Genomic DNA, 21513 nt, shown 5'->3' with positions numbered 1-21513 from the left:
TCTGCAGCTCAAAAACATCACAGTTTCTACATAAATGGTGAAAAACTGTGGAATGACTGTTTTCCTGACTTTTCCCTCTTCCAGAGATACAGCTTACATCTCACTATGTGATGATGTTCATGTTAAACGTCAGTCAGCTGACTCCCAGGTCAGAGTTCAGACCAACCTGACATGTTGTCCACAGTCCGTTCACTTTGTTAGTTTGTTCTCACTCACCAATGATCACAGTTAGGAGTTAAAAACACACAGTCAGGGTTTTAAATTAGAAATGGTTACAGATCACACATTTGACCTCTCAGTCCAGCTGCATCAGGTGATCCGTGCAGTTTCACCACTTAATGACGTCCACATTTCTGGCCCTGATGGGCCTCTGCTGACTGGCTGCTGATGAACTGGTGCTGCTGCTGTTGACCTGCTCACTTTGGCATCGGTTCAGCATCAAATTCATCCTGTTTTAAACTCACTGTCATACTCTGAATGGACATAAATATGATTTTCAGATTCAGAGAAATCTTCCTCGTCATTTTCTTCCCAATCTTCTTTCTCTTTGGGCTTTGACTGAGCTGTTCCAGAACCCTGTGTTTCTGTTCCCTTTGGAGAAGTTTCTTGGTGGATTTACTGGAATGTTTTCTCTCATTGTCATGTAGCATGGTCCACCTCTGCTTCAGCTGCAGTTTCTGGACAGATGATCTCACATTTTCCTCAAACAGCCTCTGAAATGGTGACGAATTCATGTTGGATTCTGTGATGGAGAGTTGACCGGGCCCTGCCTCAGACCCAAACCATTACATTTACAGCTTCATGCTTTACTGTTGGTTTAAAGTTATTCTGCTCAAATATTGACTTTAGTTTACAACAAACAAGTTCCCTGTTACAGTGTCCAAATAATTCAGTTTTAGATCCATCCAGAATTATCCAAAGTCCAGGGACCAGATGCATAAATCCATTCATCCATTTTCTCTACCTGTTTAGTTCAGTTCATGGTGGCAGGAACTGGAGCCTATCCCAGCAGCCACAGGGCGAGAGGCAGGTCCACCCTGGGTGGGTCTAGAGTCCATCTCACACACAAACACACAAACCGCTCATACAGATGTTCCTGCATTAAATAAAGAGAATCTGCACACTTCACACATTCCTCAGACCGTGCGTACAGATGTTTTCAGTGTAATTTAAGTCTGATCCGAAGTGGAGATGAAACTTCTGAAACATCCCATACTGTCCTCATACTTTCATAACTTATTTCCATAACTTCAGACACAGTCGGCTCCTTTTCCTTTCACCGGCTCATGAGCTGGTTAGAAGTGATGAGGAGCAGCGAGGGAGGAGCAAACCTCTGTCAGGAGGAGGAGGAGGAAATGTCTGCCAGCATTAGCCGGTGTCCCCTTAAAACAGCATGGATCTGTCAGAATGATGGAGGTTTATCAGGTCATTTCTGAGATAAATGGGCCACAAAGAAAACATACATACCAGCAATCATCTGCTGGTTAATGCACAGCCTGTAAGGAAACATATTCAGCAGATTCAGAGACTTTATTCATCCAGTTAAAGGGATATTTCTGTGTTTTCCAAGTGGGGCTGTGTGAAGGACTCATGAGCAGTCAGCATCTTCCTCGGTGTAGAACAATGTGTGTGTGAGAGCCATGTAATGTCCATGTGTGCATGCTGAAAGAGACGGTGCTGCTCTGACCCCCCTCCTCCTTTCAGGGTGGAGCCTGCTGGAGAACGATGGCTGACACCAGGTCTGAGGAAGTGTAAGTGTGTTCTTCATCTGAGTCATGACATCCAGCCATCTTCACACTGTCACATCACTCACTGATCAAAGTGAACAGATGATAGATCAATAACTGCAGCTGGATTGTGTTTGTTCTCTCCATCAGATTCCTGTCGACTCACCATCGACACAAACACAGTGAACAGGAGACTGAAACTGTCTGACAACAACAGGAAGGTGACACAAGTGAAGGAGGTTCAGTCATATCCTGATCATCCAGACAGATTTAATATCTGTCCTCAGCTGCTGTGTAGAAATGTTCTGACTGGTCGCTGTTACTGGGAGGTCGAGTGGAGAGGAGAGGTTTATTTATCAGTGAGTTACAGAAGAATTAGCAGGAGAGGCAGAGACTGTGTGTTTGGATTCAACGATCAGTCCTGGAGTCTGTTCTGCTCTGATCATCGCTCTGGTTACTCTGTCTGGCACAATGACAGAGAAACACGCATCTCCTCCTCCTCTGTCTCTAACAGAGCAGCAGTGTATGTGGACCGTCCTGCTGGCACTCTGTCCTTCTACAGAGTCTCCTCTGACACACTGATCCACCTCCACACCTTCAACACCACATTCACTGAAGAACCTCTGCATCCTGGGTTTAGAGTCTGGTTTCCTGGTTCCTCAGTGTCTCTGTGTTGAGCACAAAGAGTTTCCTTCTGTCAGAGAATCACTGTTGAACAGATAGTTCAGTCTGTACATGTCTGTCTCTTTCACTCAGAAACACCTTTTCAGATTCATGGATTCAGTCAGTTTCTGTTTGAAACTCTTTTAAATGATTCCTTGGAAACTTCTTCCTCTTCCAGTCCTTTAAAGATGGAAGCTGCCATTCTTCCAGGATGTTGTTTTTCTGTGTTTCCAGTCAAAGCTTCACACTGAATATCAGTATGTTGTGTTTCTCTGCAGCTCACTGCAGCTGAGACCATTCAGTTGCTGTCAGCTGCAGTTAGTTTGCTGCACATGTGACAAACTGTGACATCAGAGAGGAATCACTGAGCTGCAATCAGCCCAGATGAATTTCCAACCTGCTGACAGATCTTCACTGGTTCTGCTCCAATGAGCAGAAGGTTGGTGAGCAGCCAGGGTTCATCCTGATGATGTGCAGTTATAGACTGAATTATTGATTTCTGATCGCAGACGTTTGATATTTTACATAATTTTACATCATTATTTTTAACATTCAGTCTCACAATGTTTGACTTTGTGTTTGAAATGTTGAATTTTTAAAATCTTCAACAAATGTTTTCAAAAATAATTTTGATATTTTCTCTTTTACATTAAATTTGTATTTAGTATCTGAACATTTAGACTTTTTAATGATTTTAGACTTTTTGATAAAACGTTTAATTATTTATCTAAAAACTTTACTTCATCGATGAAAATGTATAATTTTTACAAACTGCAGCTTTTTAGTTTGAAAGATACGAAAAAAGCCAGAACAAATTTTATTTTATAAAGATTTTATTTCCACATTTTTCTGTTCTGCATTCTTCATATGCGTTTTCCTTTCAAATGTATGTAGGATGATGTAAGCATGACATTAATATGCATCTCTATTAATGTCCTCACTGCTTTAACACCTGTCGTTTGTTCCAGTTACTGGAAACTTAACTGCTCTATGCTACAAAATAGTGAAACTAAAAAAGGATGAGGGATATGATCTCATTTTATTGCTCCAAAGCAAACAATGAAAACTCTTTTGGGACTAATTGGGAACTCCTTAAATATGAGTTGGGAACATTTTTAGGAAAGTGTGGAGCTCAAGCTGTCAAAGCGAGAAAAGCAGAAGAGTTGAAGCCTGTGTGGAGCAGAACTAACTTATCCAGCAAAAACCCGACTCCTCAACAGAGGAAGAAACAGAAGAACTCCTTCTCCTGCAAATATAGCTCCATGACTTATATTTCCAGAAAGCAAAGGGTGCCTTTATCAGGTCTCGCTCCAAATGGTGAGAAGAAGGAGAACAAAACACTCATTACTTCTTTAATCTTTAATTCCGCCAACAATAATATTAGTAGGTTCAGTATTAACGGAGCTGTTACTGAAGATCATCGTAAAATAGCAGGTTTTTGTTCTCATTGTTCTAAAGACCTGTACAGTTCCAAATGTTGTCAATCGGCAGCTGATAGTTTTTAAATTCCCTGTGGGTTAAGACAACAGGTGAAGCAGATAAAGTATCCTGTGACAGGCCTTTATCTGCTGTAGAAGTGCAGCAAGCCATCAATCAGCTCAGAAACAATAAATCTCCAGGGTCTGATGGACTAACAGCTGAATTTTAGAAATCTTTCATTGCTGAACTGACTCCCTTTTTACAGAAAGTCTTTATAGAATATAGAATTAACCAATGCCCCCACGCACTTTGACTCAAGTCTTAATTCCCAAAGCAAAAAAGGAAAATCTACTTTTAGACAATTGGCGAGCGACCTGCTACTAAAGAACGATTCCAACATATTAGCTCACTTATTGGCAACAAGATTCAGATCAGAGCTGGACTCTGTTACCGAGGAAACACAGTCAGGCTTTATGAAGAAGAGGCATGTTGCAGATAATGTGAGGCTCGTCCGAGACATGTTGGATTATCCAGAAATGGTGGAGGATGATGGGTTCATTGTGTTTCTGGATTCCTACAAAGCCTTTGATACAGTCCAACATCAGTTCATTTTACAATCCCTTAAGAAATTTGGCTTTGGCAACTATTTTTTCTCAGCTGTCAAAAGTCTACATCACAGAAGTAACAGCTCAGTTAAACTAATGGGTGGAATGTCTCCTGGATTTAAGGTCTCCAGAGGCATTAGACATCGGTGCCCTGCTTCACCTGTTCTTACTTGCAGCTCAGCTCAGAACATCAGAGGGATGTTCTGTTTGGGCTCTTTGACTTCAACAAAAATAAAGAAAAATTCAACAAAACATTTATTATTAACCTCATCATACTGATGGCGAAATTTCACATTCCTAAATGTAAATTTACTCAGAGAAAACCTTCTTTTGTTGCCTTTCACAGTGAGCTCAGGCAGTTTATTTTCTCCATTAAATTTTCTAACAACCGTAAAGATAATATCTGAAAACAATTTCTTTAACAGTTCTTGGTGGGATGGCTCGGGAGTCTGCTGTATCTGTACAATGTTTTGTGTGCTTTGCTTTTTGCACATTTACGTAGAATAATATAAGTAATAATAATAATATAGTTTCTTTCAAAGAATTCCAAGCGGCGCAGGAGAGTGACGTCATCAACCGCTCTTCTTCTGCGTTTGTCGGGCTCAGCTGCACACAACATGGCGCCTTCTGACACCGTCGCACAATCCTGGTGAAAATTCGCTTCCCATGTGGAGTTAAACACAGTTTCTGAGTCGGATTCCCGTGACAGACTTGAGCAGATTATAGAGAACTTGGCTGCATACTCTGCCGTCACAGATACGATGTCAGCGAAGCTGCCCGAGCTAACTGGCTCTCAGTCCTTCAGCGACTCGACGCCGCGGTGCTTGAGAGGGGACGACCGGTGTCGTGCCGAAGTAGTTCTCCCCGACAGAAGCTGTAGGAGAGCTGGCTCTGTGTTGAGATTCCCATCATGCTGTGTGAATGTCACAAGTTACAATATTTCTGTAGAAGTCACAGAGAGTTAAAAACATGTAAAAATCCGCTCTGCCACATACTGTGGGCTGGTTCAAACTGTCACAACTTGGAGGGTATAGTTCAGAAAGCTGAGAATTATCTCCAGATTTCAGCCACATCTCATTTAAAAATATAAAATCAGGCTGAATATAAATGATAAAACCATCTGAAATCAAAGTGCTGTTGGAAAGAGCTTTTTTACATTAAAAAGAGTGAATTTAACCGAGAAAATAAAGAAGCTGAAGAACCTTTAATCAGTTCATATCAGTCAGTTATCTCTCTGCTGACTCTCATTATCAGACTGATGAACATTAGAGCCAGAATCCTGCAGTAAGAGGAGTAATGTTGGTCAGAACATCAGTATTACTGTATGTGGCCATTTTCCTGTGAAATTGAGACAGAATCTGATGGTTAATGATGTTGAAGTGTTATGGCTGCAGGTAGAACTCCTTAAAACGAATACTTGTTGGCTGTTGTTACAGGCCACCAAGTGCCAGGATAGATTATTTAAATATATGCTATAATATGTTGGACAAAGCGACAGGAAAACAGAGAGCTATACCGGCTGGGAGATTTAAATATTGATTGGCTGTCTGAGAACTGTCCTCTGAAGAATAAGCTTAAATCTATTACTGACACCTGTGGTTTGTCTGAATTAATGCATCAACCTACAAGAATTTCTCCTCACAGTAAAGGATCTTTAACATCAAAATGTATTGATCACATTTACTGTAGTATTCCTGATATGTGCTCTACACCTGTTTCTGTACCAGTTGGCTTCAGAAATCATGACTGTGTTGCTTTTTCCAGGAAAACAAAGCCATCTACAGCCTGTCCCAAAATTATAATGAAAAGAACTGATAGAACATTTAATGTGGAGAATTTTCTCAGTGAACATTCAATGGGGTGATAAACCGTTAATGATGTGGATACCTCTTAATTTATTTATGGATATTTGGATTAAAATTGTTAACAAAATTTTAAAGAAATTTACAGTTAAAGCCACAAGTGCTCCTTGGACTGATACTGAATTAAAGAGTTTGATGTTTAAAAGGGATGAGGCTAAAAAGGCTGCTGTGCTTTCTGCTTCTACTGTAGACAGAAAACTTTATTGTACGCTAAAGAAACAAGTGACAAAATATATTAACAAAAGAGAATCTCAGACAGTGGTGAGGATGGTAAAAAAAGATGGAATGGATGTGGAATCATGTGGAAAACATCGACCTGTAGCGCTTTTATCGAATTGAATAATTAATTGCTTTGAGTTGAGCTCTTTCTGTTCAGCGGTTGACTCTAAACCTGATTAGATATTATATGTTTAGTTCATGGTTTCATGTGGTTATCAACTGTCATTATTACAACTTTAATAACTACACTGAAGTATTTAAGTGTTTAAAAACACATAATTTAATCTGTTCATTGAACTGACATCATGAGGTTCATCTTTTCACCACCAGAGGGAGATAAATCCAGATCAATGAAGAGTCCACTTTGTTCATCAGAGCTTCAACAGCCAAACAGTGAAACATGGAAACAGAAACAGAGTGTTTGTTTGTTCCCTCTGAGCATCATGAGAAGGGTTAATGTCTTCAGGCGTCAGCATCTGACTTTAACCGAGTCTGACCGGTCCGACGACATATTTTCACCTTGAAGAGATGAAGGTGTGGCTGTCTGAAATATCTCATAGTTGGATAAACTATGTTTCCTCTATTTCCTGTTAAATGAAACTAGCTGCTGAATTCCAGCTCAAACTAACCTATAAGGCAGATTAGCTGAAAGCTCTCAGCATGACATCATGTAATGATGTGATGCTGATCAGATCAACTCCAGCTGTAACATTAACTAATGAAAATGAATCAGCCTGCTTTCTTTTTGGCCTTTTTTTCTCACACTGAAACCAAACTTGACTCTGTTAGTTTCTTCATCTCTTTACTCTTATTTTCTAATGAACACACATGATTTTTTCAGTTTACCTACATCTGGTGCATCTGCAGCAGCACTAAAACTACAGAGCTGCTGCACAGAACAGATCCCAGTTCAAAGCCTGGTTTTAATGTTTCTGACGGCGATTCTGGAGAATCTCAGAGAACATTCAGAGAGAACGGCTGAATAAATGTTTTCAGATCAGAGTTTGTTGTTCAGGAACTTGGAGGCGTGTTTTAACATGAACTCCACTGGTCAGACAGCTTCTATCTGTCCCGCCTCCATCACAGGTGGACTCTGCTCTGACTGGTTCCAGGAAGCAGCTCACCTGTGTCTCAGTCTGTCGAGTGGAGAGTCTTCTTCTTCTGCAGCTCTGAACAATCTGTGAGTTTCCTGTTTGTTTCTGCTCTGTAATGTTGGAGAACATGTTCGCTTCTTATTTCAGAACAAACTTTGATCACTTTGTGTTTGAAGACAAATCTACATGATGATCAGGTTATTGATTAACTGGAATCAATCAACATGATGATCAGCTGATGTTTCTGTTTGTTTCCTTCACAAACAAACTGTTTTATTTTATTTAAGTTAAAATCTATTTATTATAATACATTCATGACCAGAAAAATAGCCGTAAAATCTCAAACACCCCTGAGGTGGATCGTACCATTTTCTAACAGGTTTGGTGATTATTATATTAAAGGAGATGCGTCGTGTACAGACATGTTGGGTTATAGTCATACTGTAATGGGAGCAGACAAGTCTGATCTTATCTAATTAATGCAGCTGTATGTATGACATACAGAGAACTGAAATAGCGTTCCATCTTATCTGGTGCAAACAGCAATAAACATTAAATAAAATATAAAGTAGAAGAGAAAAACTATATTAAATATACATAAATATTAAAAATATATATACAAGCTAAAAGATATGAGAAAAGGCCAACTTGTATAAATATGACACATGAGGGGAAGGGGGGGGGGGGTTCTGGGCTCCCAGTAACCTGTGGACTTCCCTCGTCAGCCATGGTCTCGGTGTCCGTTACATCATCAATGCATTTCCTGATGTAACAGTTTATGATGAATACTTCTGGATGTGGATCTGGTTGTAGGCTTAAACATGTCCCAGCCTGTGGTGTTAAAGCAGCCCTGAGTGATGTCGTTGAAGTGCTGAAGAGACACTCATCTGTATCTTTCCACCTTTAAAGTCAGAAAGAGCAGCTTCCTGTCTGACCTTTCCAAATAAAATGAGCTTAAATGACCTTCCGTTCTGAAGCTGTGATGCAGTGTATGTATGAGGAAGTTCAGTGTTCATTGTGGTTCAGTCTCTTCACTTCCTGCATTGTGCTGCAGGATCCAGTTGGACGATTCAGAACCTGCAGTGTGGGATTCTGTTGCTCTTTCAGTCAGACTTCACATTCAGACTGAAATCATTCTTTAACATCATCCTTCAGTTTCTGTTGTTGATATTTATTCATTACATTCAGAGTACAGATGCTGAGGTTTTTCAGCTGTCAGCAGGAAAAGAAACTCTGAAGTGTCTAAAAGTTAATTTAGAGGAGATGTTAAAGATCGGGGGCTGCATTCATAAAAACTCTGTAAAGAGCTGCTCCTGCTGATGAAAATCTAACCAGATTCTTAGAATGGTTGAGAATGAAAGAGTAGATCCTACTAAAGATAAAAGTTATTCAGCAACATGTTAACCCTTAAAAGGAAGGAGGATTTGAGTTGATGTGCAGATGAATGATCTGTGTTTCCTCTGCAGATGAAGGTAGAAAGTGTGTGTGAGCTGATGTGAATCCAGCAGCATGGATCAGTGTGAGGACACTAAAACCACTCTGTGTGGGGAACATGAGAGCCAGAGCAAAGCTCAGAGGTGAGACCACCATCTCTAACTGTCCATGACTCTTCTCCATGTCAGAGCTCAGCGCTCACATCACCAAACCACCTTTATTCACAGGAACCAAGCTGGATCTGCAGCTGAATCTGGACCTGAACCCAGCTGTGTGTCCTTTAAGAGCGACATGTCCAAGGATCAGTTTATTGTTTTCCAACATGATGTTCCATCAGACAAACAGTGAGTAGCTGTCAGTATTCAGTGGAGGCTGCATCATGGTTCAGATGAATTATTTCAGACTTGGATCAGTTCTTGATGTCTCTGATGAGATTAATCAGCTGCATCATGTGTGTAATGTGATGTTTACTTTAGTCTTTCTGCTCTTTATTAAAACAAAGTGAAGTTTTCTGTTGATTTATTCAAAATGTATATTTTTTTGATATGTCAGTGAGTAATAATTTGTCTGTAATAATAATAATATTTTTTATTTAATATCACAGCTTCATATCATTTTTACTTTTCAATGCAAGCTGAATTTTACTGAACATTTCAATTTAAAATGTCTTCTTTTTTATTAACAATCAAAGTTAAAATCACATCCGATTAGGCAGTTACTCAATCGGATCAAAAGGCGGAGATGCACACTTCAAGCAGAACCTGAACCTGAACCTGAACCCAGCTGTGTGTCCATGAGGAGCGACTGGTCAAAGGGTCGTCTTATTGACTTTAAATCAGTCCAACGTTCACGGTCTCAGAGGTGAGCTGAGTGTAAATGGTGTAACACTGTAAAATGTTCCAGAGTCAGTCTGAACAGTTCTTATTCCAACTTGTGTTTAATGTGAGCTCTTATTCACATCATTTCATGTTCACATGTGAAACTGTCAGAGTGGAAAGAATGGATGTTAAAACAGGTCTCTTTCAGTGAGGAAAATATTAAGAATGATATGAGGGCTGCACGGTGGTGGTTAGCACCGTCACCTCACAGCAAGAGGGTTCCAGGTTCGAGCCTGGGCCCTTTCTGTGTGGAGAATTGGTGTCTCTAAATTGTCCATAGGAGTGAGTGTGTCTCATTTGTCTCTATGTGGCAACCTGTCCAGGGTGTACCCCGCCTTTCGCCCCAATGACTGCTGGGATAGGCTCCAGCCCACCCGCTACCTGATTAACGGACTGTCGGTATAGAAAATGGATGGATGGATATTTATTATAGAGGAGCTTTTTCTAAAATAAATGTTCTGAACAATGTCAGCTGCTTTACAAACAGTCTCACATGAACAAAGTCACATGGATCAATAATAACTTTGATGGTAAAATGTCTGAACAGATTTTCAAAGGTTTTCACAAAGAATAAAGTTTTTAGAAGGATCTGAAATGATTTCAGACTCAGAGAGTTTGAGTTCAGGGGCACAGATTAGGGATGGGAATCCATAAGAACTGATCAATATAAAGTCATTATCGATGCTTCTTATGGATCCAGTTCTTTCTGATGCTTTTCCAAGCTCCTCCTGAGCTGTATCCATCATGGTTATTACTGATTATTATTATTATAACTTATTGATGATTCTCTGATGGAGTTTGGCACAAAGCGCTGAGCCACGACCCATCCTTGTTGGAGAGACTGAACCTTTGGTGGAAGCTGCTTTTATACCCAATCCTGACACCCTCACCTGTCAGCAGGTAACCTGCTGGTTGGAGAAGCTCCAGAAGCTGTTGCTGTAGATTCTATAAACTTTCTAAAGTCTTTCTTTGACTCCAGAACAGCTTTTACTGAGTGTTTCTGCATCAGATTCTACATTTGCTTCTGTTTTCTAAAGACAAAGAAGTTGGTCAGTGAAGACTCTGAAAATCATTTCTTTGGACTCGTTTCTGTTCAATAAAACCAATGACCTGATTCCAGATTGAAGCTCTTGTTGTATTTTAGAAACTACAGCTACAATCCAACCAACACGTCAGCTCGACTCCTCACAAACACACAAATCTTCTGTCTGTTCACACAGTTCTGTGTCCCTTCCTCCTCAAACTGCTTCATCTGACATCAGCTTCCTCCCACTGTTAGAGACACACTGAGCTCTTATCTTCTGGAACACAGATGCTGCTGATGTGCAGCTTCAGAGTTAATCAGCTGCTTTATGGCTGCGTTCACTGTTCACATCCACACATCCCTTCATGGACCTTTACCTTGTGTTTGTCTCTGTGTGGACAGACACAATGTGAGCTCATTCTTCATCATTCCTCCACAGAGTGGACCAGCAGAGCTCAGAGGTTCCCAGTGGTCAGTCTGCCCAGCAGCATCAGACACAGCTGGACTCCATATTTATGGTCTGTACATGTACAACAGCTACTTTTCCATCTATTGTGTTCACAGTCATCTCCAGGCTGCACTTTGCAGACCAGCGGATTGTCAGTGTGTCCAACATGGATCTGATGTTTGGCTCCATGATTTCAGCCTGATTGGCTCATTCATATAGTATTCTGTTCCAGCTGCTGGAGGACAACATGCTCACTTTTGTGAAGGAGGAGCTGAAGAAGATCCAGAAGGCTCTGAGCCCAGATTACCCAGAATGCTTAGAGAGTCAGAGGGAGGGTGAGGATGAAGAGCAGAGGTGGAGCAGAGAGGCATTAGTGAAGATCACGGTTCACTTCCTGAGGAGAATGAAGCAGGAGGAGCTGGCTGAGCGTCTGCAGAGCAGTAAGAGGATTTCTCTAAAGATTTAACCTGCTGGATAAATGACACATTTACTGATGTCTCAGCTCACAGAACAACACATGTTCAAATACTCATTCTTTACAGGGTGGAAATGTCTGTTTACTGATGTTATTTCTTGTCTTCATTCAGAACTTTTTGCTGCAGTTTGTGGAGGTAAAGTTAAATCTGCTCTGAAGAAGAAGTTCCAGTGTGTGTTTGAGGGGATTCCTAAAGCAGGAAACCCAACCCTTCTGAATCAGATCTACACAGAGCTCTACATCACAGAGGGGGGGACTGGAGAGGTCAATGATGAACATGAGGTCAGACAGATTGAAGCAGCATCCAGGAAAGCAGGCAGAGCAGAAACATCCATCAGACAAGAAGACATCTTTAAACTCCCACCTGGAAGAGACGAACCAATCAGAGCAGTGATGACAAAGGGAGTGGCTGGCATTGGGAAAACAGTCTTAACACAGAAGTTCACTCTGGACTGGGCTGAAGGCAAAGCCAACCAGGACATACAGTTCATGTTTCCATTCACTTTCAGAGAGCTGAATGTGCTGAAAGAGAAAAAGTTCAGCTTGGTGGAACTTGTTCATCACTTCTTTACTGAAACCAAAGCAGCAGGAATCTGCAGCTTTGAACAGTTCCAGGTTGTGTTCATCTTTGACGGTCTGGATGAGTGTCGACTTCCTCTGGACTTCCACAGCAAGGAGCCCCTGACTGATGCTACAGAGTCCACCTCAGTGGATGTGCTGCTGACAAACCTCATCAGGGGGAACCTGCTTCCCTCTGCTCGCCTCTGGATAACCACACGGCCTGCAGCAGCCAATCAGATCCCTCCTGGCTGTGTTGGCATGGTGACAGAGGTCAGAGGGTTCACTGACCCACAGAAGGAGGAGTACTTCAGGAAGAGATTCAGAGATGATGAGCAGGCCAGCAGCATCATCTCCCACATCCAGACATCACGAAGCCTCCACATCATGTGCCACATCCCAGTCTTCTGCTGGATCACTGCTACAGTTCTGGAGGATGTGTTGGAAACCAGAGAGGGAGGAGAGCTGCCCAAGACCCTGACTGAGATGTACATCCACTTCCTGGTGGTTCAGGCCAAAGTGAAGAAGGTCAAGTATGATGGAGGAGCTGAGACAGATCCACACTGGAGTCCAGAGAGCAGGAAGATGATTGAGTCTCTGGGAAAACTGGCTTTTGAGCAGCTGCAGAAAGGAAACCTGATCTTCTATGAATCAGACCTGACAGAGTGTGGCATCGATATCTCAGCAGCCTCAGTGTGCTCAGGAGTGTTCACACAGATCTTTAAAGAGGAGAGAGGGCTGTACCAGGAGAAGGTGTTCTGCTTCATCCATCTGAGTGTTCAGGAGTTTCTGGCTGCTCTTCATGTCCATCTGACCTTCATCAACTCTGGAGTTAATCTGATGGAACAACAAACAACTTCTGTGTGGTCAAAAATATTTTACAAACCTAATCTAAAATATCTCCATCAGAGTTCTGTGGACAAGGCCTTAAAGAGTCCAAATGGACACCTGGACCTGTTCCTCCGCTTCCTCCTGGGTCTTTCCCTGCAGACCAATCAGAGGCTCCTACGAGGCCTGCTGACACAGACAGGAAGTAGCTCACAGACAGGAAGTAGCTCACAGACCAATCACGAAACAGTTGATTACATCAAGAAGAAGATCAGTGAGGATCTGTCTGCAGAGAGAAGCATCAATCTGTTCCACTGTCTGAATGAACTGAATGATCGTTCTCTGGTGGAGGAGATCCAACAGGCCCTGAGTTCAGGACGTCTCTCCACAGATGAACTGTCTCCTGCTCAGTGGTCAGCTCTGGTCTTCATCTTACTGTCATCAGGAAAACATCTGGATGTGTTTGACCTGAAGAAATACTCTGCTTCAGAGGAGGCTCTTCTGAGGCTGCTGCCAGTGGTCAAAGCCTCCAACAAAGCTATGTAAGTACAGAGATAAATATGTTTTAAATACTCTTTTTACTTGTTAACAGGAGAGAAAATAACTGAGTTATTTCTCAGATAATTTCAGTTTGTAGATAACACAGATTCACAGCAAACAGTTACATCAGATCAGTTCACAAAAAGAGGAAAGAAACACGCTGCAAGAATGTGGCAACACTTTATAATGTAGAATTAGGATAAATTTCATCATTATTTATTAATTCAACCATCTTTAATGTGGATCATTAATAATTATATAACTTAACTCTTTTCCTGTTATTCCTCCTCAGACTGAGTGGTTGTAATATCTCAGAGAGAAGCTGTGCAGCACTGTCCTCAGCTCTCAGCTCCCAGTCCTCCAGTCTGACAGAACTGGACCTGAGTAACAACAACCTGCAGGATTCAGGGGTGAAGCAGCTGTCTGTTGGACTGCAGAGTCCAAACTGTAACCTGGAAGCTCTCAGGTCAGGATTCATTCAACTGTTCAACTGCTAATCATTTTAATTCTGCTTTACAGTCATGGATGAACAGCTGATCTGTTCAGGATGGTGTCTGCTGTTGGCGTCTTTTCTCTTTTCTTCACAGAATCTGTGACCAAAGTTCACCAGAAGCACCAGAAGCAGATCTCACCACATTCCAACATTTCTTGGGATCATTTAGATTTTTGGAGGTTTCAGATTAATAAAATTCAGATTTATTCTTCTTAATTAAGGAGGAACACTCTTTGCAGAGGATGAAAATGATCCAATCAGCCTCTAATTTGGGTTTTCGTGCCTTGGTCCAGGCAGGATCTCTTTCTTTATGGAGGTTTCCAGTTTCAGTGGAAAATAAGGGATTATTTCACTCTTTTATCCTAAATTTATGCGAGGGAGCATGTTTATTGATAAGCTTCAAGAGTTCATCATGAAGGAATTTCCAGGCCAACTCAACATCATCAAGGAGGGAGACTCGTTTCCACTCAAAATTAGACAGATGGAGCAAGAAAGCCTGCTCATGAGAATGTTTCAAATCTCTTCTGAGGAGAATTTGTGGATTAGTTTTGGGGAGTTTGGCATTTCTGACCACTGCAATGGCACAATGGTCACTCAGATGGTTCCAGAAACAACCAGTTTAACCATCTTTAATGTGAATAATTAATAATTACATAACTTAACTCTTTTCCTGTTATTCCTCCTCAGACTGAGTGACTGTAACCTCTCAGAGAGAAGCTGTGCAACTCTGTCCTCAGCTCTCAGCTCCCAGTCCTCCACTCTGACAGAACTGGACCTGAGTAACAACAACCTGCAGGATTCAGGGGTGAAGCAGCTGTCTGTTGGACTGCAGAGTCCAAACTGTAACCTGGAAGCTCTCAGGTCAGGATTCATTCAGCTGTTCAACTGCTGATCATTATAATTCTGCTTTACAGTCATGGATGAACAGCTGATCTGTTCAGGATGGTGTCTGCTGTTGGTGTCTTTTCTCTCAGTATCTGCCATTTGTGTTGTTTTCTTCAGCCTGTCAGGCTGTCTGATCACAGAGGAAGGCTGTGCTTCTCTCATCTCAGCTCTGACCTCCAACCCCTCCCATCTGAGAGAGCTGGACCTGAGCTACAACCATCCAGGAGACTCAGGAGTGAAGCAGCTATCAGCTGGACTGGAGGATCCACAGTGGAGGCTGGACACTCTCAGGTATGGAGAGGTCTGCTGCAGCATCACACAATGTCTGATGGAGGAGGAAGAGCTGGAAACGTGTTCTCTGTCCTTCACTCAGCCCTGTCTTTTTGCTTCATGCTGGTTCTGAGTTTTATATGAACCTACATGTAGGAGCCTTTTTCCTTTGTTCACTCAAGCAGATCTTTACACAGAACATTTAACAGCTTTATGTTGGTCTGCAGCTCAAAAACATCACAGTTTCTACATAAAGGGTGAAAAACTGTGGAATGACTGTTTTCCTGACTTTTCCCTCTTCCAGAGACACAGCTTACATCTCACTATGTGATCATGTTCATGTTAAACGTCAGTCAGCTGACTCCCAGGTCAGAGTTCAGACCAACCTGACATGTTGTCCACAGTCCGTTCACTTTGTTAGTTCGTTCTCACTCACCAATGATCACAGTTAGGAGTTAAAAACACACAGTCAGGGTTTTAAATTAGAAATGGTCACAGATCACACATTTGACCTCTCAGTCCAGCTGCATCAGGTGATCTGTGCAGTTTCACCACTTAATGACGTCCACATTTCTGGCCCTGATGGGCCTCTGCTGACTGGCTGCTGATGAACTGGTGCTGCTGCTGTTGACCTGCTCACTTTGGCATTGGTTCAGCATAAAATTCATCCTGTTTTAAACTCACTGTCATACTCTGAATGGACGTAAATGTGATTTTCAGATTCAGAGAAATCTTCCTCGTCATTGTCTTCCCAATCTTCATTGTCTTTGGGCTTTGACTGAGCTGTTCCAGAACCCTGTGTTTCTGTTTCCTTTGGAGAAGGTTCTTGGTGGATTTACTCAAATTTTTTCTCTCATTATCATGTTGCATGGTCCACCTCTGCTTCAGCTGCAGTTTCTGGACAGATGGTCTCACATTTTCCTCAAACAGCCTCTGAAATGGTGAAGAATTCATGTTGGATTCTGTGATGGAGAGTTGACCGGGCCCTGCCTCAGACCCAAACCATTACATTTACAGCTTCAGGCTTCACTGTTGGTTTAAAGTTCTTCTGCTCAAATATTGTCTTTAGTTCACACCAAACAAGTTCCCTGTTACAGTGTCCAAATAATTCAGTTTTAGATCCATCCAAAATGATCCAAAGTCCAGGGACCAGATGCATAAATCCATTCATCCATTTTCTCTACCTACTTAATTCAGTTCATGGTGGCAGGAACTGGAGCCTATCCCAGCAGCCACAGGGCGAGAGGCAGGTCCACCCTGGGTGGGTCTAGAGTCCATCTCACACACAAACACACAAACCGCTCATACAGATGTTCCTGCATTAAATAAAGAGAATCTGCACACTTCACACATTCCTCAGACTGTGCGTACAGATGTTTTCAGTGTAATTTTAGTCTGATCTGAAGTGGAGATGAAACTTCTGAAACATCCCATACTGTCCACGTACTTTCATTATTTCTTATTTCCATAACTTCAGACACAGTCCGCTCCTTTTCCTTTCACCGGCTCATGAGCTGGTTAGAAGTGATGAGGAGCAGCGAGGGAGGAGCAAACCTCTGTCAGGAGGAGGAGGAAATGTCTGCCAGCATTAGCCGGTGTTCCCTTAAAAAAGCATGGATCTGTCAGAATGATGGATGTTTATCAGGTCATTTCTGAGATAAATGGGCCACAAAGAAAACATACATAGCAGCAATCATCTGCTGGTTAATGCACAGCCTGTAAGGAAACATATTCAGCAGATTCAGAGGCTTTATTCATCCAGTTAAAGGGATATTTCTGTGTTTTTCAAGTGGGGCTGTGTGAAGGAGTCATGAGCAGTCAGCATCTTCCTCGGTGTAGAACAATGTGTGTGTGAGAGCCATGTAATGTCCATGTGTGCATGCTGAAAGAGACGGTGCTGCTCTGACCCCCCTCCTCCTTTCAGGGTGGAACCTGCTGGAGAACGATGGCTGACACCAGGTCTGAGGAAGTGTAAGTGTGTTCTTCATCTGATTCATGACATCCAGCCATCTTCACACTGTCACATCACTCACTGATCAAAGTGAACAGATGATAGATCAATAACTGCAGCTGGATTGTGTTTGTTCTCTCCATCAGATTCCTGTCGACTCACCATCGACACAAACACAGTGAACAGATACCTGAAACTGTCTGACAACAACAGGAAGGTGACACGTGTGGAGGAGGTTCAGTCATATCCTGATCATCCTGACAGATTTGATCGCTGGCCTCAGCTGCTGTGTAGAAATGTTCTGACTGGTCGCTGTTTCTGGGAGGTCGAGTGGAGAGGAGAGGTTTATATATCAGTGAGTTACAGAAGAATCAGCAGGAGAGGATACAGAGACTGTTTGTTTGGATACAACGATCAGTCCTGGAGTCTGAGCTGCTCTGATGGTTCTGGTTACTCTGTCTGGCACAATAACAGACAAACACAGATCTCCTCCTCCTCCTCTGTCTCTAACAGAGCCACAGTGTATGTGGACCGTCCTGCTGGCACTCTGTCCTTCTACAGAGTCTCCTCTGACACACTGATCCACCTCCACACCTTCAACACCACATTCACTGAAGAACCTCTGATTCCTGGGTTTGGGTTCGGGTCACCTGGTTCCTCAGTGTCTCTGTGTTGAGCACAAAGAGTTTCCTCCTGTCAGAGAATCACTGTTGAACAGATAGTTCAGTCTGTACATGTCTGTCTCTTTCACTCAGAAACACCTTTTCAGATTCATGGATTCAGTCAGTTTCTGGTTGAAACTCTTCTGAATGATTCCTTGGAAACTTCTTCCTCTTCCAGTCCTTTAAAGATGGAAGCTGCCATTCTTCCAGGATGTTGTTTTTCTGTGTTTCCAGTCAAAGCTTCACACTGAATATCAGTATGTTGTGTTTCTCTGCAGCTCACTGCAGCTGAGACCATTCAGTTGCTGTCAGCTGCAGTTAGTTTGCTGCACATGTGACAAACTGTGACATCAGAGAGGAATCACTGAGCTGCAATCAGCCCAGATGAATTTCCAACCTGCTGACAGATCTTCACTGGTTCTGCTCCAATGAGCAGAAGGTTGGTGAGCAGCCAGGGTTCATCCTGATGATGTGCAATTATAGACTGAATTATTGATTTCTGATCGCAGACGTTTGATATTTTACATAATTTTACATCATTATTTTTAACATTCAGTCTCACAATGTTTGACTTTGTGTTTGAAATGTTGAATTTTTAAAATCTTCAACAAATGTTTTCAAAAATAATTTTGATATTTTCTCTTTTACATTAAATTTGTATTTAGTATCTGAACATTTAGACTTTTTAATGATTTTAGACTTTTTGATAAAAAATTATCAAAATTATTTATCTAAAAACTTTACTTCATTGATGAAAATTAATCATTTTTACAAATTGCAGTTTTTTAGTTTGAAAAATACGAAAAACGCCGGAGCAAATTTTATTTTATAGAGATTTTATTTCCACATTTTTCTGTTCTGCATTCTTCATATGCGTGTTCCTTTAAAATATTTGTAGGATTATGTAAGCATGACATTAATATGCATCTCTATTAATGTCCTCACTGCTTTAACACCTGTCATTTGTTCCAGTTACTGGAAACTTAACTGCTCTATGCTACAAAATAGTGAAACTAAAAAAGGATGAGGGATATGATCTCATTTTACGGCTCCAAAGCAAACAATGAAAACTCTTTTGGGACTAATTGGGAACTCCTTAAATATGAGTTGGGAACATTTTTAGGAAAGTGTGGAGCTCAAGCTGTCAAAGCGAGAAAAGCAGAAGAGTTGAAGCCTGTGTGGAGCAGAACTAACTTATCCAGCAAAAACCCGACTCCTCAACAGAGGAAGAAACAGAAGAACTCCTTCTCCTGCAAATCAAACTCCATGACTTATATTTCCAGAAAGCAAAGGGTGCCTTTATCAGGTCTCGCTCCAAATGGTGAGAAGAAGGAGAACAAAACACTCATTACTTCTTTAATCTTTAATGCCGCCAACAATAATATTAGTAGGTTTCACCTTTAGATTCTGCCACAGGTTTTGGAGCAATCCCATCCGCTGTTTGCATGTTATTTAGATCTCAACCAAGAGTGGAAACCCAACATTTGCCCCTGCTGTCCCTGTTAGATACCCCAGTGGGTAAAGCTTGTTTCTCTGGTAACCATGGTAACAACAACAAACAAATTAAACTCCTGTTAAAAAGTGATGTCACTGCAGCTCCACTCGTGGTCTCATATTGGAATAAATACATGGAACACACTGACTGGAAGAAGATCTGGCTCTTACCCAACCGATCCCTATTAACCAATGAAGTGAGAGAAATTTCACTTCAAGTAATTCACAGATTCTATCCTTCCAGTGACCGCATCCTTAAAAGATTCAAAGAAGACATTGATGTGAAATGCTCTTTCTGCTCTGGACGTATTGAATCAATTACTCATTTATTTTGGCCCCTTTGTCCAAAGTCTGGATGGATGTTTGGAACTTTATTGATGAAAATGTTTCCAAAGATTTGAAGTTGTTTTGGAGGGATGTTCTGTTTGGGCTCTTTGACTTCAACAAAAATAAAGAAAAATTCAACAAAACATTTATTATTAACCTCATCATACTGATGGCGAAATTTCACATTCATAAATGTAAATTTACTCAGAGAAAACCTTCTTTTGTTGCCTTTCACAGTGAGCTCAGGCAGTTTATTTTCTCCATTAAATTTTCTAACAACCGTAAAGATAATATCTGAAAACAATTTATTTCACAGTTCTTGGTGGGATGGCTCGGGAGTCTGCTGTATCTGTACAATGTTTTGTGTGCTGTGCTTTTTGCACATTTACGTAGAATAATATAAGTAATAATAATAATATAGTTTCTTTAAAAGAATCCCAAGCGGCGCAGGAGAGTGACGTCAGTGACAGCTCTTCTTCTGCGTTTGTCGGGCTCAGCTGCACACAACATGGCGCCCTCTGACACCGTCGCACAATCCTGGTGAGAATTAGCTTCCCATGTGGAGTTAAACACAGTTTCTGAGTCGGATTCCCGTGACAGACTTGAGCAGATTATAGAGAACTTGGCTGCATACTCTGCCGTCACAGATACGATGTCAGCGAAGCTGCCCGAGCTAACTGGCTCTCAGTCCTTCAGCGACTCGACGCCGCGGTGCCTGAGAGGGGACGACCGGTGTCGTGCCGAAGTAGTTCTCCCCGACAGAAGCTGTAGGAGAGCTGGCTCCTCCTAACTATACCCGATTGCACCCATGTCCAGAGGAAAGAACAGTCTGCAGGTCCCTGAAGTTATTGTTTGATGGCTGCTGCTGTCAGTGAGGTTTTGCTAAGTCTCTCATTATTTGCAGCACAACACCTGCTTGGATTTGTCTGCAGCCAACGTAGGGCGCTATGATTCATTTCAAAGAGCTGAGAACACCCGCACAGAGAACTAAACAATCGTACTGTAGCCCAAACTATTTCCCACCAAAATCCGTCTCATTCTTTTCTTTATCTTTTAACAATGTTTTAATGCGCGCGTGTCCTGACGCGATTCCACGAATAATGTGAAGAAGCGGTGTCCAATAACACGCTGGAAGAAGTTTCCAGCCAAGAATGCGCTGAATGAATGCGGCTGTTCTCATCGTGGTGACGGGCTGACAAATCTACATGGTTGGAACTTTTAATGTTGGAGGGTTGAGATTCCCATCATGCTGTGTGAATGTCACAAGTTACAATATTTCTGTAGAAGTCACAGAGAGTTAAAAACATGTAAAAATCCGCTCTGCCGCATACTGTGGGCTGGTTCAAACTGTCACAACTTGGAGGGTATCTCCCAGATTTCAGCCACATCTCATTTAAAAATATAAAATCAGGCTGAATATAAATGATAAAACCATCTGAAATCAAAGTGCTGTTGGAAAGAGCTTTTTTACATTAAAAAGAGTGAATTTAACCGAGAAAATAAAGAAGCTGAAGAACCTTTAATCAGTTCATATCAGTCAGTTATCTCTCTGCTGACTCTCTCATTATCAGACTGATGAACATTAGAGCCAGAATCCTGCAGTAAGAGGAGTAATGTTGGTGAGAACATCAGTATTACTGTATGTGAGGAGTTGTAG

General features: G+C 41.7%; 2 protein-coding genes across 2 annotated transcripts; both read left to right on the top strand.

Moving 5' to 3' along the window:
• The first annotated feature begins 110 nt into the window (after positions 1–110).
• On the top strand, positions 111–2954 carry LOC140273190 (neoverrucotoxin subunit alpha-like). The gene is made up of 3 exons (XM_072368705.1): positions 111–148; positions 1705–1751; positions 1878–2954. Exons 1-3 carry the CDS (start codon positions 111–113, stop codon positions 2402–2404), a joined length of 612 nt encoding a protein of 203 aa, XP_072224806.1. The 3' UTR covers positions 2405–2954.
• Positions 2955–8894: 5940 nt separating this feature from the next.
• On the top strand, positions 8895–18660 carry LOC140272631 (NLR family CARD domain-containing protein 3-like). The gene is made up of 9 exons (XM_072368020.1): positions 8895–9166; positions 9251–9367; positions 11365–11443; positions 11606–11813; positions 11961–13776; positions 14955–15128; positions 15270–15443; positions 17347–17393; positions 17520–18660. The coding sequence occupies exons 1-9, from the start codon at positions 9099–9101 to the stop codon at positions 18047–18049; spliced, it is 3213 nt and encodes a 1070-aa protein (XP_072224121.1). The 5' UTR covers positions 8895–9098; the 3' UTR covers positions 18050–18660.
• Positions 18661–21513: the final 2853 nt, after the last annotated feature.

The sequence above is a fragment of the Leuresthes tenuis genome, unplaced genomic scaffold (assembly GCF_036924035.1).
Source record: "Leuresthes tenuis unplaced genomic scaffold, fLeuTen1.0.hap1 SCAF_17, whole genome shotgun sequence".
NCBI lineage: Eukaryota > Metazoa > Chordata > Actinopteri > Atheriniformes > Atherinopsidae > Leuresthes > Leuresthes tenuis.
Note: the sequence above shows the minus strand (reverse complement) of the source record. Positions and strands in the feature narration are given on the sequence as shown.